Source organism: Schistocerca serialis, chromosome 6, assembly GCF_023864345.2.
Source record: "Schistocerca serialis cubense isolate TAMUIC-IGC-003099 chromosome 6, iqSchSeri2.2, whole genome shotgun sequence".
NCBI classification, from domain to species: Eukaryota; Metazoa; Arthropoda; class Insecta; order Orthoptera; family Acrididae; genus Schistocerca; species Schistocerca serialis.
The window spans coordinates 464,023,507-464,042,428 of record NC_064643.1 but is presented as its reverse complement, the minus strand read 5'-3'; the positions used below and the strand labels follow the sequence as shown (position 1 = coordinate 464,042,428).

General features: G+C 36.3%; 1 protein-coding gene across 2 annotated transcripts in view; it reads left to right on the top strand.

The window, feature by feature from the left end:
• The window catches only part of LOC126483652 (integrin alpha-PS4-like), a 174,148-nt gene that overhangs the window by 93,254 nt on the left and 61,972 nt on the right, over window positions 1-18,922 (top strand). For both annotated transcript variants that reach the window (XM_050106715.1, XM_050106714.1), the window contains exons 6-12: window positions 2,525-2,573; window positions 5,860-5,967; window positions 6,045-6,136; window positions 10,914-11,129; window positions 15,536-15,650; window positions 17,284-17,478; window positions 18,469-18,639. In XM_050106715.1, coding sequence (XP_049962672.1) covers window positions 2,525-2,573; window positions 5,860-5,967; window positions 6,045-6,136; window positions 10,914-11,129; window positions 15,536-15,650; window positions 17,284-17,478; window positions 18,469-18,639 — 946 coding nt within the window. The remainder of the gene's footprint in view (window positions 1-2,524; window positions 2,574-5,859; window positions 5,968-6,044; window positions 6,137-10,913; window positions 11,130-15,535; window positions 15,651-17,283; window positions 17,479-18,468; window positions 18,640-18,922) is intronic.

Below are 18,922 nucleotides of genomic sequence, written 5' to 3'. Positions count from 1 at the left end.
CTAGTGAAATCTGCAGAGTCTCAGTGAAAATTGTTTGTAAAGTTTGTGTCATACTAGTGTAGATCACAAGCCATTTGAATGTTCTGTAAGACAATAGAGAGCGAACATATGCTAAATGCTAGAACTGCTAGCAGTTTGTTACACATATCATTAAAGAGAAACATTTCGTAATATAAAAAGTGAATAAAGCATTCAGAGGTGAAAAGTTGATAGTGGTGTTTGGCTGACTTGATAAGTATCAACATTCAAACCTGAGGTTAGAAAAGCATACTAATGTTATGGCATTCAACACAGTGTCCGCACTTTGTGGTCCAGCCACTTAGAAACATTCTAGGCCCAAAAGCTCAGCAATTTATACATGATTTAAAATGCTTATGACACATTTGTGTCTGATATATCTTAAAGGGTTAATATATCTAAAAACAAAGATGATGTGACTTACCAAACAAAAGTGCTGGCAGGTCGATAGACACACAAACAAACACAAACATACACACAAAATTCAAGCTTTCGCAACCAACAGTTGCTTCATCTGGAAAGAGGGAAGGAGAGGGAAAGACAAAAGGATGTGCGTTTTAAGGGAGAGGGTAAGGAGGCATTCCAATCCCGGGAGCGGAAAGACTTACCTTAGGGGGAAAAAAGGACAGGTATACACTCACACACACACACACACACACACACACACACACACACACATATCCATCCACACATACACAGACACAAGCAGACATTTGTAAAGGCAAAGAGTTTGGCCCAAACTCTTTGCCCTTACAAATGTCTGCTTGTGTCTGTGTATGTGCGGATGGATATGTGTGTGTGTGCGAGTGTATACCTGTCCTTTTTTCCCCCTAAGGTAAGTCTTTCTGCTCCCGGGATTGGAATGCCTCCTTACCCTCTCCCTTAAAACCCACATCCTTTTGTCTTTCCCTCTCCTTCCCTCTTTCCTGATGAAGCAACCGTTGGTTGCGAAAGCTTGAATTTTGTGTGTATGTTTGTGTTTGTTTGTGTGTCTATCAACCTGCCAGCACTTTTGTTTGGTAAGTCACATCATCTTTGTTTTTAGATATATTTTGCCCACGTGGAATGTTTCCCTCTATTATATTTAAAGGGTTAATATACATTTAAAAAAGGCCAATCTTCAAGATTTATTTTTTATATTTATTTTAGTTCTTTTATGGATTACAAATTTTTACAATAATTATGGTGGAAAGTATAATTATCCTCCAAAAAAAAGTATGAGGTGAGTTCTTGAATAATTTGGCACCTAAATGGTTTTTATTCAGAAATGTTTGTAGCATTCTTGTATGCAGAGAGATACATTGCAATCAGGGTAATATCAGCTCATTTCTTTGCTGTTTGTTTTGCCACTAAATTGTCTTGACTTCAACAAACAAATTTTGAAAACCCATGTTCGGTACTGCTTCACCATGAGATTCATTTGTAAAAAAGATGAAATTAGGACAAATGAAACAGAACTAAACTGTAACTTCAGCAGCAGCATTTGTAGCAACAACATTAGCAAAGAAAAATTGTAGCTGACTGTATATTACCGAAACATTAATCTTCTTCAGATTGTTCTCACTCAGATATTTATTTCTCCCCCCTTTGTAGAATCATTGAATTCTTCATCCTGAGCTTTCAAACATTCTTGTTCACCCAGCAAGCATGGCATATTTAGCAGAAATATAACAAAATACAAAATTCACACATGAAACTCATGCCAACAAGAGCACACAATGGCTCAATGTTCTTACATTTGACATTCGAAATAATGCTAGAAATTTTCAAGAGAATGCAGAATCTGTCAAGGGGTAGATAATATGGTGTCTGTATATTGCTCCCATACAAAACTAGCTCTGTTTTCAAGTGGTAAGTAGCTCACACATCATGAAAATCACAGCCTGAGATGTACTTGGGTGCAGTCATTTGAAGACAGTTTTGTGCCCTGAGCTACTGTCAGGCTTGGTCACCAAAGTGTTAGTCAGCTCAAATTCTGTTGGTGTGCAAAATTTCATAACCATCTTCTGCAGCACTCAGAGAGGAAAGAAGGTTGCTTATAGATAAATCTCCCAACAGCAGCACATTAAAGAGTGCAGGATATTGTTGGTGATATATGCAGGAGGACTTATAGGAAATGCATCAGTGAATATGACAAACTCATTTTGTATCTGAATTGTTGTACTGGTTGAACAACATAATACTTCAATGAAAACTGAAATTTAATTCCCGTAAACACTTAAAATAACACAATGAAAGATACTTTCAAATGAGAAATAGGACATTGCACCAGATTATTTGCATTCTATTCAACAGACTAAGTGGCACATTATAAACATTATACTTTTCATGACACAGTGTGTATGAATTGTCTTTGTAAATGTCATTTTTATTTAAGAGGCATATCGAAGTGCAAATCTTTTCATTTAATTAACTCAACTAAACATATTTCACAATCACAATTTAAAATAAAGCAAACAAATGACATTAAAAATCTTTTTTTTTTATGTATTACTTTCTTTTTCAGAATGATACTGAAATTATAATTGGTGCACCTGGTATATATGTCTGGAAAGGTAAGCACTGCAGAGTTCTTCTCCATTTAATCAAGTAAAGTAATATTCACATCGAAATGTGTGCATTATGTTACTGCTGTCAAGTGTTTAAAGAAACTTCCAAAAGTTTCATTTTTGTTGTGCCAGCATCTAGATATCAAATGATCCTTGTTACCAATCATGAAAAATCATTGCTTTCAGAGAAGTAGGTTCATGAAATTGATGTTGATTAGAAAAGAAATAAAATTTCTGTTACCTCTTTAGGTGCATATATCTTAATTACATACCATATAAACACAAATGCATTGTGACTGCTCACACTAACAGGGCAATATTCATTCACAACTGGTTTTTGACCTCACTTAGTTAATTACACTGTGTAAGTTTCATCAAAATTTTTCAACTCTGCTTCTCAAGGAAATATTTTAAGAGACTGACAGAAAGAAGCAAAACTGATGCAAATCTGGATACTTACTAAATATGTTCAGTTAATGGCACTTACTTTCAAAGTAGGACCCACCTCAGTCCACATATACCTACACTCATTTCTTTCATTCATTGACATCTTTCTGCACATATTTTTTTGTGAGATTGCGCAGAGGCTTGATTAGTTTTGGCTTGTGTTACAGTTGAAGAACACATCTATAGTAAATTTCTCACTCATTGATTCTGAGTTGAGCAGTTTTGATTACTCTTGTCACAACATGAGGAAAGCTCAAAATCTAAAAACAGTTATGCACTAATACATTATGATAAAAATTTCCTTAGTACAGTGAGCAGTGTCATACATTTTGAGCCAGTGTAATATTATGAACAGCCATTAAGCTATCCATGCACTAGCTTTTCCACTGTGTCTTCATGTGAGTTCATGTTACCAGCAAATAGTTACCAAAAATGTGTTGAAGATGACAAGACGGGTTGTATGATGAATGACTGTGTTTAGTTGCTATATATTAAATGACAATTCTTTTTAATTTCAGCATTTAAAAATAGTAATAATACATACAGTTAAATAAAAGAGGTGTAAGCCTGTTTATATGAAAATTCGATTGTTTAGTGGCATTACATTACAAACTATTTGGTATTGAACCATGCTGACAAGCCATGTCCTTTCACATCAGTTCTCAGCTATATGAACCATCCTATGTACAACAGACAATTCTAAGAGTTTTATCCTGATACTTTATACAAATTACAGTTGGTCATTCTTTTTCTGAGTTTCATCTTTTATCTCATACAAATATTATGCACAGTACACAGATTGAATGTCTGTCTGAAATGATGAATGCAAATCTTAGTTAGTAAAGTTATGACTTAGCTAAGAACATAAGTTTGACATGTATGTGAGGAAAGAGGTGCCTGGATCACTCTTTATTTATCCACATAGTACTTGTGCATTGGGATATGCAGTACAAGAATTGGCATGTTACCTTGTATTGCTCAGTTCTTTTTTTGAGGATCTGATGATGACGGTCTGCCAGAATGAATTATAACTGTAGACAATATGTCATTTTATAAGTGTATCATGATTGCTCAAGTCTATCAAGACTTTCTAGCTTTTATAATCAAAGTTTCACTTGTGGCACTGTTTCCTTTAGAGTTACTTGAAATGTTCAGCCTCATATTAATTATTAAGTTCCCTGTTTCCATTTAGTTGTGTACTGACACAGAATGTACAATCCTAAAGCATAATGGTGCATTAAAAGTAAGAAATAAATGTTGAATTTCAAAACAAACATACATAATCAAGAAGCAAGATATGTGGCGAGCCAACTGAACAGCCACTCTTACTTAACATTCTATTGGCATGAACACACCACATTCATAGTTTAACATTATCCCATCAGTATCAAACATCACAAACATCCCACCAATGAGTATTTACTGGAATGTAATAGAGGGGAATGAATATTTGTGCCACAAATTGCATTTCAACAACAATAATTTTTAACTCTTTAGCTGGATCTCTTAATGAAGCACCACTCAATATATACTACTTTCTTCTCTCTTTACAGCTCTACTGCCTTCTTCCTTTTTTACTCCTCTCTGTTATCTTATGTAACTTTTTTTGCTTCTCATTCATACATTCTGAATTATCTTTACATCCTCCTATTTTCTCTGTTTCCATGCACCTTATGTTTGTACAGCTAAATATTTTTACTTTCATCAGTATTTCATACTTATTTTTAATTGTTGTAGTTTTCATGACTTTTGATTTTATTTCCCCCTTTCATCTAGCGTTACCCCTCTCTTCATTCACCCCTATCAATGTTTTCTGTATCTCTTATCTTCATCTGTATTCTGTGATTTCATGCAAGTATTGATTCCCATAGTTTAACTATTAGTGACAGAGTCTGCATATTAGCTTACTTTATATACTTCCATTCAATGAAACTTGCTGTAAGAATAAATACCTGATGTCCCTCTAAGAATTTCATACAGGCAAATATTTAAAGAAAATTAGGCATAAATGTCACACTACATTTATTCTCTTACGAAGTTTGTTGTGGAGCAACAGACATTATTTCAGAATAATAGTAGTGTTCGTAACTATAGTAGTGTTCATAACTATAACACTAGGAATAAAAATAACGTCCACTATCCACAACTTGATCATACTGTTGCACAGAAAGAAGCAAAGTATGCACCGATAAAAATATTTGACCACCTCTTTCCTGAATTAAAGGTGCTGAAAGATAATAAATAAAATGCTTAAAAACACATAGGAATAATTTACATTTGACAACTCTCTCTATTCCATAAATGAATTTTTTAACAGAAAATGTAGATGTAATGGGGTTAAATTTATCAAATTTTGTTGTAGACCTAAACAAAATAATCCAGTTATGTAAACTGCCAACAGGTAACCATGTTTTCACTAATAAAACGTATCTTCCTTGTGAACATAATGAAATGCTTCATATCATGTTGAACTGCCACAAATATGACTCATAGAATGTGCAAAAAATAGAAAAAATACCGGTAAACTAATACTATAATCTTGCTTGATCGACTGTTGTAGCTTCTGATGCCTTTTCAGCATCTTGGTTTTTCAATGCTTCGGGGGTTGGGACTACATTTACTTTTATTTATCAGCTACTCATCTTTGCTTTAATTTATCTTATTACTTGTACCGTATCTCTTTGCTAACGAAGGAACTGATTAAAAGTCCCATAAGGCAGAGAGAGACCCAATGTCTGTTCCACATCCTGTACCTTCTGTGAGGAAACAAATAAGTACAATGCAGTACAAAACACCATATTACAATAATTATTAGCTTCAACATTTATATTTGATGTGTTTCAAGGATCTGCTATCATATTCAGAACAGAGGAAAGTGACAAATCTAAATACACCAAAGTGGCAGTTCCAAATCCACGGCATACTCCATCACTAAAAGAAGATTCGTATTTTGGTGAGTAAAAACAGAGTTAGTATAATCTCTCTGTGACTGATTTTCAACAGTTTCTAATAGCATTGTACATTTTTAAGGTTATTCACTGGGAACAGGAAAATTCTATGCTGATACAAATGAAGTATTCTACGTAAGTGGAGTTCCACGTGGTGCAGATTGCAAGGGGAAGGTGAGAGAGAATGTGCGCTCATATATACTTTATTTTATGGTCCTAATTTCATATAGTGCATTCTAATTTTATTTGAAAATAGTTTGAAATTTTGCCTTTGTCTTTATCTGTAAGTTATTTGGCACATATTAAAAATAATAAAAGGTAAAATTTAATGTTCTCTGTTGAGTCCTCCCTCAACATGTCCTAAGTTAAGTGTATGATCTTACCATGATAACTGAAATCTGGTAGCCTGCATTACCTAACAAATGTAATGTATAAATATAATCACATTTATTGTACTACATAAATTATAAATAAAAATTTCTCAACTCCTATTTGACTGCCCATAGAGACAACTCAGTATTGGGTATGTTGGGTTGTTAACCATTTTACCTAACCACATGGTGGAGTCAGTGGTGTATGAAAGCATAGGCACCTACTGTGGTGTCAGTGCGACATACTGATCTCCAGGCAAGCAGGTGTGGTGTGACAAAGCCATTGTTTGTTAGCCAGTAATGGTTATCTCTGAATTTCTTTGTATCTGCATCTTTATCGGTGATGCTCAGAGCAGCATGACTCACATCCTGTCCACGGCTTCCTTCTTAATTACTCACCAAGTAAAAGCACCACTGAAAGTTGGCATAGTGCAAATGTCTGGGCTGCAGCAGTCACTCACGGTCTCCTGATGCCTGATGTGCAGGCAGTGTCTTTTGACTGCTGCAGTTAGACTTCAGAGGCAGTATTCAAGTTGTATTTGGTGATGTAAGCCAGACAGCATGAACTCAGTCAAATGTTCATGCATCCAATCATTGGACAGAAAAGAAAACTAACTAACACAGAAAGGGAACTAATGATCTCATAAAAAGCCAATATACCCCAGGATGAATACAGGAATCAGATTCAATGTCTGAAAACAGAGTGGGAAATGAAATGACATCTCTCCAGAATTCCAAGTTCTACGAGAAACAACATGTACATCACTTAAACATGACTTGCAATGAAAATCTTCCACAAATATCCCTCTGAAAGCTTCTGTTCAGAAGTTTTGTTCTTCTTTCCCTACTCTTATGCTTCAGGATGCTGAATTTCTGATCATATTGTGTTGTTTTGCTATGTCTCCCAATGAATGATTCATTCAATTCCTCCATCCTTCCAGTCATGGTTATAGGATACCAACCTTTTTGATTTTGATTTCAAAAATCCCTGGACAGCAGCCAGCACGAAACACATGAACTTCAGGCTGTGTTCCAGTGGTGTTCTTGTCACTGCATCAGCCTCTACCCACAGAAAATACCCTGTTGGATTTCTCCTGAGAAATGGTTGTGAATGTTTTCAGATGTTCTGTCTCTGCTTCCCTTGATCTCCAAGAAGGCAGCAACTTTACAGCAGGTCCATTTTACTGTAACATGAAACCCTTTACACCTCCTTCTCAAGTGTCTCAGGTCCTGGGAAACTTGATGACGTCCTTCACCTGTCAGTCAGTGTTTGAACAGGATACCATTTTCAGAGTAAAGTATAACACATACAAACCACAACTGTCTATCTTCTGTGGTTTTGTGGAAAGTCTCACAATAACAAAGTGCAGCTTAACTCAACCCTATTGTTTAGAGTGGCAAGCTGCAAAGTATTACAGTAGGAAAATTTCTCAAGAACAGGCTCTTTTCTGTTCTATGACATAACAATTCATGGCTGTATCTGAGGCACCCATTGGCTCCCTAACACAGTGAATTTGCAAAATTAGAGATCATATGTAGAGAGAATGACACATTTCACAAGATGCTCATTAAATTTATCTATGCCCAACAATAGGTTTATTCAAGACACTGAAAGTCACTTGATGTATATGGCAGTGAAGTTTTAATACAGTAATGTTATAGGCAGTCATTCCTGTATCACTCCTGAATACAATAATGTAAAAACTCTTTCCCATAACTCTCTGTAAGTGCTATCATTAATAAAAAGATTTTCCATTATTACTGTAATTATTACTATGCTGTTTATGGGAAATTGGTCCTTGATATTTCACAAGTACCTTTTCACAACAGATTTTGACTACTGATACTGTCATTGAAACCTAATGTCCACTTGTCTCTGTCAGTGCTCATTACTTGATGTCTGCTATTAATCCAGTCTGACAGGATCCCACTTATTTAAGAAAGATTCAGGAACAGACTAAGAGTCTTCCTCAAGTGTTCCATTTTTTGTTTTTTAAATGGAACAAATTATTGAGCCAAACATTTTAAAGCCACATGATCACTTCTGTTCATAGCCCACTTCTGAACTTTATTATATGACTAATTGACAATTTGTTCTGTTATGTTTACTGAATGTTGAGTCTCTGTTTACGCACTATGCTGTAACATTGCAACTATATTTTCATCTATGAAATAAAATCATCTTTGAAGTGTTTGACAGTTAAAAATTACAATTGTGGCAAAATCAAGATCTAATATAAATATTACAGTGATATAAAATACACATCCCTTGGTCCAAATAGTCTGATAAATTGTAGGAGGAGTGACTAATGAGATATTCTGTATTCTTTTATTTTGTCTCTGAATATTTGAGGACTTTTAATTAGCTGCCTGACATATACTAGCAACCTTTTATAGACTTTTGAACTTCACTCTGAACCCTAGAGAGAGATGCATAGACTGTCTGAAAATTAATTTTCCATCTAGCCCATTGATCTCTGGTTATGGAGAATTCAAGGTATCCTTTATCAGAACTGTCCAATATTAAATCTACACACATCAAAAAAAGTTTTGTGTCACCACGGTGCGCAGAACTCCTGAAAATAGACATTGACTGTGGATATTGTATCACAGACACAGTCCCTTTTACTGTTCAGAGATATCAGTAAACTCACCCAAAGATGTAAACAACCATGCATGAGCAGCACCTATTAGACTGAGGGGGTCTGATAGCCAATCACGACCCATCATTCCATGAAGAAGGGGTACACAGCTCCTGTTGTCTGTAGTTCAACCATGCCTAGATGGTAAATACCGTGCTTCGATTGTGTCCACATTGTTACTTTGTGCCAGGAAGGGCTCTCAACAAGGGAAGTGTCCAGGCATCTCGGAGTGAATCAAATTGTTTTGTTTGGATGTAGAGGAGATACAGAGAGAAAGGAACTATTGCTGACATGACTCGCTCAGGCCACGCAAGGGACACTACTGAAGTGGATGACTGCTACCTGCGTATTATAGCTCGGAGGAACCCTGACAGCAATGCCACCGTGTTGAATAATGCTTTTTGTGCAGCCACTGCATGTCATGTTATGACTCAAACTGTGAGCAATAGGCTGCATGATGCACAAATTCAATCCCGACGTCCACGGCAAGGTCCATCTTTGCAACCGTGGCACGATGCAGCATGGTACAGATGGGCCCAACAACATGTGGAATGAACTGCTCAGGATTGGCATCATGTTCTCTTCACTGATGACTGTCACATGTGCCTTCAACCAGACAATCATCAGAGATGTGTTTGGAGGCCACCCGGTCAGGCTGAATGCGTTAGACACATTGTCCAGCGAGTGCAGCAAGGTGGAAGTTCCCTGCAGTTTTGGGGTGGCATTATGTGGGGCTGACATATGCCGCTGGTAGTCATGGAAGGCACTGTAATGGCTGTACAATATGTGAATGCTATCCTCTGACCAGTAGTGCAACCATATCAGCAGCATATTGGCGAGGCACTCATCTTCGTGGATGAAAATTCGCGCCCTCATTGTGCACATCTTGTGAATGACTTCCTTCAGGATAACGACATTGCTCGAATAGAGTGGCTAGTATGTTCTACAGACATGAACCCTGTCGATCATGCCTGGGATAGATTGAAAAGGGCTGTTTATGGATGATGTGACCCGCCAATCATTCTGAGGAGTCTACGCTGAAATGTCATTGAGGAGTGGGGCAATCTGGATCAACAGTGCCTTGATGAACTTATGGATAGTATGCCATGATGAATAAAGGCTTGTATCTATGCAAGAGGATGTGCTACTGAGTATTAGAGGTACCAGTGTGTACAGCAATCTGGACCACCACCTCTGAAGGTCTCGCTGTATGGTGGTATAACATGCAGTGTGAGGTTTTCATGAGCAATAAAAAGGTCAGAAATGATGTTTATGTTGATCTCTATTCCAATTTTCTGTACATGTTCCAGAAATCTCAGAACTGAGGTGAAGCAAAACTTTTTTCGATGTGTATATATTGGAATCTCAATGTGTAGTTACTTCCCAGTTACTTATGCTCTTTCTTATTGGTGATTGTTTAACGAATTTTAAAACCTTTTGTTGCTGGGGCATATAGACTGTGTTTTCAAGACTAGCATTGAAGTGCAGCACTCAAAGAGCTGTTCAGTGCAGTGCTCACTGAAGTCATGGCCTCAGACCTCATTACACTTTTGTGTTTATGGCCACCCCCTCTTTCCTCATAAGAGAGAACTTACTACCTCATAAGAGAGAACTTACTTCAGTTTACACATGATTTGGTATGTAGGACATTTGCAACTGTGATGCATGATAATTAATTTAGAAAGATCCATTTGAGTTGTACTAATTAATTCAAACCATGACTGGTTTTTGGAATTTAAACCCCCATCTTCTTCCCTCCTCTCCTTTGTATGTCACAGTTTCATACACTTGAAGATGGGATTTTAAAATCCTGAAAGTGGTCATGGTTTGAATAAATAATTAGCACAACTGAAGTGGATCTCTCTACATTCATTACTTCCACATAATTTTACAACGGAATTTTTTAATGTTTAAGGTTTACATCTTTCTGTGTTGCAGATTCTAATATTTTCAGTTAAAATAGACCAGGAGAGGCAAAAATCAGAACTTTTTATAATCAGTGAATATGAAGGAAAAGTAATGGGAGAATACTTTGGGGCTGCCATTAGCATTGTCGATCTCAATTCAGATGGTCTTGATGACATTCTGGTTGGTGCACCATTGCATCCTCCACTGGATTCTGGAAGAGTATATGTTTACATCAATAGCTTACAGGTATGGATGATGTTAAATGATATCAGTATTCAATAATCTAGCAGGTATGTGGACCTAAACATATAAAAAACTGTAACATGGCTGCTGTTAGCATTATCAAACTCAATCAGATGGTCTTGATGACATTCTGGTTGGTGCACCTTTGCACCCTCAATTGGATTCTATAAGAGTATATGTTTGCATCAATAGCTTACAAGAATGGATGATGTTAAATGATTTCAGTATTCAGTAGTCTAGCAGTTACGTAGACCTACACATATAAAGAGCTGTAGCATGGCACTAGGTGACTTACGGAGTTTCAAAGCCTCTTACTTCCTACTACAGTATCCTACAGGGCATCTGTGCTTCTGATAGTGCATATCTGCTTGCTGCTATTCTCATACCATGAAAAAACAGAAAATTTTTACTTTCAGTTATGACTTTCTGTATAGGGTGTCAGAAATAAGTTTGATAATGCCAATGTGATATCTCAGGGCAAGAAAAGAAAATTATACCATTAATAGGAAATTTAGTCTATGATTGTAACAGTACTCCACACTTTGGTGAATCCCTGACAGGTGGATCAATTCACAATGATCAGTTAAAGTGGGGGTAAGAGCTAGAGAAATCCATTGTATTTCTTGCTGGAGAAAAATAAATGAGAGAAGGGTAAGATAAAAATGAAGGGAGATCAGTGTTTTCTTGTTTACATATTGAGTAACCCTGAAGAAGTTTATCACATGCTTGCAGAAGCATTAACTACAAAAATTCAAGTTATTACATTCATTTTTGTTCATGTAAGGTAATATAGTCTTTCATGATTTACAATGTATCTTCAGAGCTACATGAGAAGCATTGTATAGTGGAATATTGTTGATTGGTACTGAATTAATTGGTATCATGAGGTAGCTATTCTCCAGTCTTGTTTCAGTTGGCCTTAAAAAAAAAGAAGTGCTTTTGGATGTAAGACTCCCTCGTAAAACTGGAGTCACCAACATCAACTACTTAGGTGAGGAGTAAGCAAAACTGCTATTCCTCTTGGCACAAAAATCTGAATTACGAGAGTTGACTGAAAAGTAATGTCTCCACCTTCCTAACTTTTCAATAGTTGGCAGCATTGGTATGCAGCAGGTACTGTCCTGTTCCGGAGCTTCTTCAGTACAGCTCCAGATGGCGGGAAGCCTTAGCATTACATGATTGTGTTGTTACAGTGTAAAGTATGGAACCCTGCGCAGATGGTCGGTCAATGAAATTTAAGCAACATGCAGTCATTGAATTCTTGACAGCAGAGGGTGTCCCCCCAAAGGCGATTCATCAGAGAATGAAAGCTGTTTATGGAGACCCTGTTGATAGGAGTACTGTGCGTCATTGGGCAAGTAAGTTTAAAGATGCTGAGGTGGGAACATTTGACCTGTGTGACAAACAAAGAGCTGGATGTCCTCTGACAGCCACCACTGAGTTTCACATGCAAAATGTTGACAGATTGATTCATGATCATTGTATCACTCAGAAAGAAATTGCAAGCACAGTCAGCATTTCACAAGAACGTGTAGGTCACATTATTGCTTTGATTGGCTATCGGAAGATCTATGCACAATGGGTACCCCATATGCTGGCTTCTGAAATGAAAGTGCACAGACTTGAAGTTTGCCAGGAACTCCTCTTGCGTTGTGAGAGTGAAGGTGACATCTTTCTCCATTCAATTGTGACAGAAGATGAAATGTGGGTACACCATTACAATGTCATTACACTTCTGATGAAGACGTTGAGAGAACTGTGAGACTGTGGTTGTGGAAACAGTGTGTTGACTTCTTCCATGATGGCTTCAGTAAACCTGTTCATCATTGGCAGAATTGTATCCAAATGGCTGGTGATTATGTGGAAAAGTGAATATTGATAATTAAAGATCACATTCTAAGGATTATTCTGCATTTGATTTATTAAAATATTCCCATCCAAACCGAATTAATGAAGGTGGAGGCATTACTTTTCATTCAACACTCGTATATCTGTAGTTTACAAATTATAGTCCATCATTTCAGGGATGTATGCAGCAACCGTTCTGAAATTTTTGGTTTGTTCTGAATAGACAGTAAACTGGATCTGTAATTTAGGATGGTGGATTGTCATTGGGAGCTACTGAATATTATGCAGAAAAACTATACCTGTAACTTTACCATGAAATATAATAATCATCTTTCTCGTTTTATGGAGTAGAAAAGTTGAAATGGACAAGCTCCACCAAAAGGACCATAAGGCTTTCCTCTGTAATATCATGTGGAAAATAAACTGCATATTCTCCTTAATAAAGCCTTTCCATGAAAAACATCTTTTTTATCTTTATATTGCATTGACTGGGTGTCATGTATTCAGCATTTTGACCCAAAAACATGTACTGTGGACCTACCAAAAAGCAGATGAGATAAAAGAAACATTAGACAATGAGATTTTGTAGACTTCATGATAATTAGTGCTGAAATATCTATTCAACAGGATGATGATAGGGGAAAAAGTTGCTATAGGTTGGTGAAAAAAAAAAAAAATCTTAGTACCTGTGTGAAGTGTTGCAAGAAAATAAAAGCTGATTTAAGTAAGAAAGGCAATACACACACACACACAATAGGCATATGTATGTGTGTTTGTGGGTATGTTTGTGTTTTTGAACTCTAACTCATGAAAGGATAACTCTAAAAGCTAGCAAGTTTTCTTTCTTTTCTGTGTGCCTATTCACAACTCAATGTTTCCACTTTTCTGTGAGTGGTCTCCTTTAATCCTCGAGTATTCACATCCTACAGGAACATAAAAACTAGTAAGTTAGCAACAAAGTGTAGTTTTTAGAAGGGATGTTCAATAAGTAATGCAACACATTTTTTTCTAAAAGAAGACTGGTTATATTCAGGATTCCAATACACCATATTATTCCCCACTCTTTTGACAATAAAAAGCTATTTTTCGGCATAATCTCCATTCAATGCAATGATCTTATGCCGCCTTACTGAGAGGGCCTCTATGTGCATGTGGCACCACTCTACTGATTGATGTCAGAGTCCATGTCTTACTGCATCAATAACCTCCCCATCCTCCATGTACTGCTCCCGTAGAGTACATCCTTCATTGGATCAAGCAGACTGGAGTTGGAAGGCATGAGATCCAGGCTGTAGGGTGATTGAGGAAGAACAGTTCAGTGAAGTTTTGTGAGCTTCCCTCAGGTGCACATACTTGTGTTAGGCCTTGCACTGTTACGGAAAAGGAAAAGTTTGTTAGCATTTTTGTCACAGTGAACACATTGAAGTCATTTCTTCAATTTCCTGGTGGTAGTACAACATGCTTCAGAGTTGATCATTGTACCATCAGGGAGGACATTAAACAGAATAGCCCCTTCAGAGTCCCAGGATACTGTCACTATGACTCTTCTGCCTGAGGGTGCGGCTTTCAACTTTTCCTTCAGAGGAGAAGTGGCGTGTCACCACTCTCTGGACTGCCATTTTGTTTCTGATTTGAAGTGATGAACCCATGTTTCACTTCCTGTGGTGATGTTCAACAAAAATTGGTGTTAATCAGCCTCACAATATGCAAGCAATTCTGTACAGATGTTCCTTCATTGCTCTTCATGATCTTCTGTTATGCGGTGAGGAACCCAGTGGGCACAAGCCTCACAGTACCCCAACTGGTGGTTGAGTGTGTCAGTACTACCAACAGAGACATCCAGTTGAGAACAAGGTTTTTGATTGTTATCCATTGGTCACCTCGAATAGGAGTGACCACACATTCCAACATTGCAGGAGTCACAGCTGTGGCAGGCTGGCGCACAGGAGATCGGACAGGATTTTGCGACTTCATTGTCATGATGATGGACGCCTCACCCAGCAACTAACCGCACTTTTGTTCACTGCCAGGTCTCTGGAGATATTCTGCAATGACAGCTCTCTGCTTGAAAAGCATCACCTTTGCAGACATCATTTCAAAGGCTATTTACAGTGCTGCCACCTATTGGAATTTCATGAAACTATAGGAGCTGAAGCAAGAGTATTCCACGATGTCCCACAATAAATTCTGCAGTTTTTCAACTGAAATTGGTTGGGGAAAGAAAAAAAATTGTTACCTTACTTATACTTATTGAATGCCTCATGATATTTTTAAACATCTATACAAAATTATTTTTATTAAAATATACTGCTTTTAGGGACTCCTTTTGAAGTTAAGATGCAATTCTAATTATGTTTCACATACAGTAAAATTGTTTAATTCAGTGTCAGTTACAACAAACAATTCATAAAAATTAGTCATGCAACTTAATCAGCATCTAGAGAAAACCACATTTTTAGATCTTCTTAGAAAAAAGTAATGTGTTGTATTGTCTCTTACTTATTTGTAGCATTTGTACAATTGGTGAAATGCTTTCACTACACAGTGATTCTGATTTACAGAGACGATTTAAAGAAATTGGTGAAAGTCACAAAATAGTTGGTTCAGGTAGTCCTTGGTCCCGATTTGGTTCCGCAATATCAAACCTTGGTGACATTAACATGGATGGATTTCCAGGTAAACAAATTATTTTCCACAGATAAATGTAGCAGTTAGAGAGAATAAGAAAACAACAGCTGTAGTATTGATTCACTTACTGTGAATTTTTTACATTCATTATTTTATATTATTTATATTACATTATATTATATTTAGTATCTTTAGTTATTCTTCATGGGAGGCATCAGACAGTGTGTTGACTATCACAATAAGGCAAAAAACTGGTGAAAACAACAGAAGATAATTGTGATAAGAGTTGTGGAAGCATGAATAAAAGGAAAGAATAGAGGAGTGAGAAGAAAACAAAAGAGGAAAAGGGGAGTATACATAGGTTTCACATTGGTAGATTGTAGGATTCTGGGGCAGCTCTCCCAAAGTTCCATCATCTGAATCAACATTACTTCTATATCCTTTTCCACTTTTTCTCTTCTGTCCCTCCCACAACATCATCCTTAATTTATTAATTATTTTCCTCTATTTTCCATTTCAATCTAAATTTCATTTTTTCTTTGGGTTTTGACTTGATACTACGCACTTTTCACTATTTCCCCCATCTTTTGAGTCAAATTGTCCATTGCTTTTGCACTTTATCAAGAGGAAACTCCTCCCTTCCCTGAAAGTGCTTTTTTTGACACTCATGCTTACTCAACCTGCCAAGTTTTCCATCCTAGAAATTCTCTTCACATGGGTCATTAGTGATTGTCATATCTCAACATTTAAAAAGATTAATATGTTACTGGAAAGTCCTTGATAGCATATAAATGACTGAAGGAGTAAAGTTACCATTCACTGTCTAGTTAAGGAATGAGGAGTCAACAGACACCTAATCGAGATTAGATTTGTTGAAATTTTTTCAGATAATGTTTTCCTTAGAGCTAATTCACAAAAACACAAACATACACATACATGGCTACTTTTTCCAGTGAACTACACTTTCCTTGTGCCCAGCCCATCCAACTCTTAAAAATTTTTTTCACACTGCATAATTTATTACTAATTTCATGGAATCGCTACTGAAAATAAAAATATATTTAATAAGGATTTAGTCACTTACTTTGGTTCAGAAAAGTATCCATTATTCAAGAATCACATTTTTAATAACTTGACAGTAGCCATAAAAGGTTAACTAATAATGAAGTTCAAAAGAAGAAGAGACTAAAGTATTTATTGCTGGCCAACTACTTCTATCCCATTCACAAATGCACATATTTTTGTGTAACATCAAATAATGCAAGTATTGCAAACAATCTGTGTCTTGAACAAATTCACTGCAGTAATACATTCAATGTAAGTAAGTGCTGTAAAATGATTTTTCTATTTGATGATTCTGTGCTATACTAGCCAAGAAATATCATATCATCACATAGTTGAAGATCTTTTCACTATGAATCTATGGAATAAAAAAAACTTATCTTATCTTGCTTTCTTTTTAACATGACTGTTAATTAACTGTCACAGTTTGTATAATATGAAGAGAGGATTTGTTTTCCTATTTTTATCTGAATGAATTTCACATTTGACCATTTTCATTTTTCCCTCTTCTCACTTTTATTTGTTGCCTTTTCCTCTAGATGCATTAATCTAGAGTAATTTTAAGTTTATTTAATTTATTCAACAGTATATTAGCAGTTTACTGAAATATGGATTTCAGACATTGCTGTTGGAGCACCATATGAAGATGAAGGTCGTGGTGCTGTCTATGTGTATATGGGTAGTGGTACAAGCAAGACAGGACTGAGAATGCCTTATTCACAGCGCATAGCTGCCTCTGAACTCAGTCCTTTGTTGATGGGTTTTGGGATTAGCATCTCTAGGGGTTTTGATGTCGATAACAACCACTACAATGGTAAGACTTCTCTCTTCTATACAAGTGTATCTAACAAAGTTAGCTAGTAGAAATAACATGTAAAAGAATAACTGTTAACATTCTATTAAGGCCTCAATATTAGAAATGGTTACTCTATAAATGGGCATTTTCTGTGAAGCTTAGGGAAATAAAATTAACGAAAACACTCTCAGTTTCTACAGCACTGTTTGAACACAGACACATTTTATTGTTAGTAGAGCCACTGTCGCATGAGCTACATATAAAACAAATTTATAGCAATTTTGAGGATTCGTTTAAAAGTATATAATTGCATCACTAGGTAAGCAATTGGCATAATGGAATTCAGAAAATTTTCACCTTACAGGAAATGTTGTTATTCCTGAATGTAATATGTTGATTCATGGTCGATGAAAGAAAAATTAGCAGGACACTCATAAAGTAAACGGTTTCTTTGCACAACACTATACTACACAATACATGGTTCTATTGCATATATCTGTCCTTTCTTTCATCCAATTTGTAAACTAGTTTGTTCAGCCATCTTAAGAGACCCTCGTCTTTTGAGTAAACTGCAAACAAGAGCGCAACATCACATTTTTTACACCAGCAGTGCATTCACAGGAGTGACTGTTTTGTTAAGTGTCATAAACAATCTTATACTCAGGTGGGTGGCTGAAGTCAAGCATTTGGAATGCTAATCACACTTAACAAACTGAAATAAAATGTTACTGGAAAAAAGTTACACTAATTTGAAAATAAAAGTAACAAGTAACTTTCAAGATTTGGCACTGTAAATCAAGGTTGCTTGCCTATCAAATAGGAGTATAATAGAACAACAGTAACTATACTAGTAGCGAGAATAATGCAATAATGAATTCTTTTTATATACCATTTTCTATTATGCACATAATAGATCTTTGCAGCAACAGAATTACTTGGGGTTAACCTAAGTGTTAAGTGTTAACACAACACCGAGTCATTTATAGTTGTTTTTCGTTGACTTTACAGATGTGGCCATAGGTGCTTATGGATCTGGGCATACTATTGTTCTACGGTCATACCCAGTAATAACATTGCTGCCACAAATACTTGCACCCAAAGTTATCTCTATCAATGATACAAGCTTCAATATATCAGCCTGTATAGGCTACCGTGCACAGTATCCACCACCGATGGCTCGTAAGTAACTATTCTTTTCTTTTGCTCTTATTCTGTTTGTACACTGGAATGAATCAAGAAACAAGCTATCCAAGTTGTCACCCACTTATCAGTGGATTTTCTATTTAGGAAATAATGATCTCCCCTCATGTACATGCCATATTCAGTCCTGGATTTCTCATCAATGTAAATAAAAATAGAAGTAAAAGAAATAATATTAACAAAGGAGAACCTTGAGGGTTAACAGCAAGTCAGTACAGTGTGAGATCAAGCTGGACATTTCATAAGCCATTCTGTGTATATT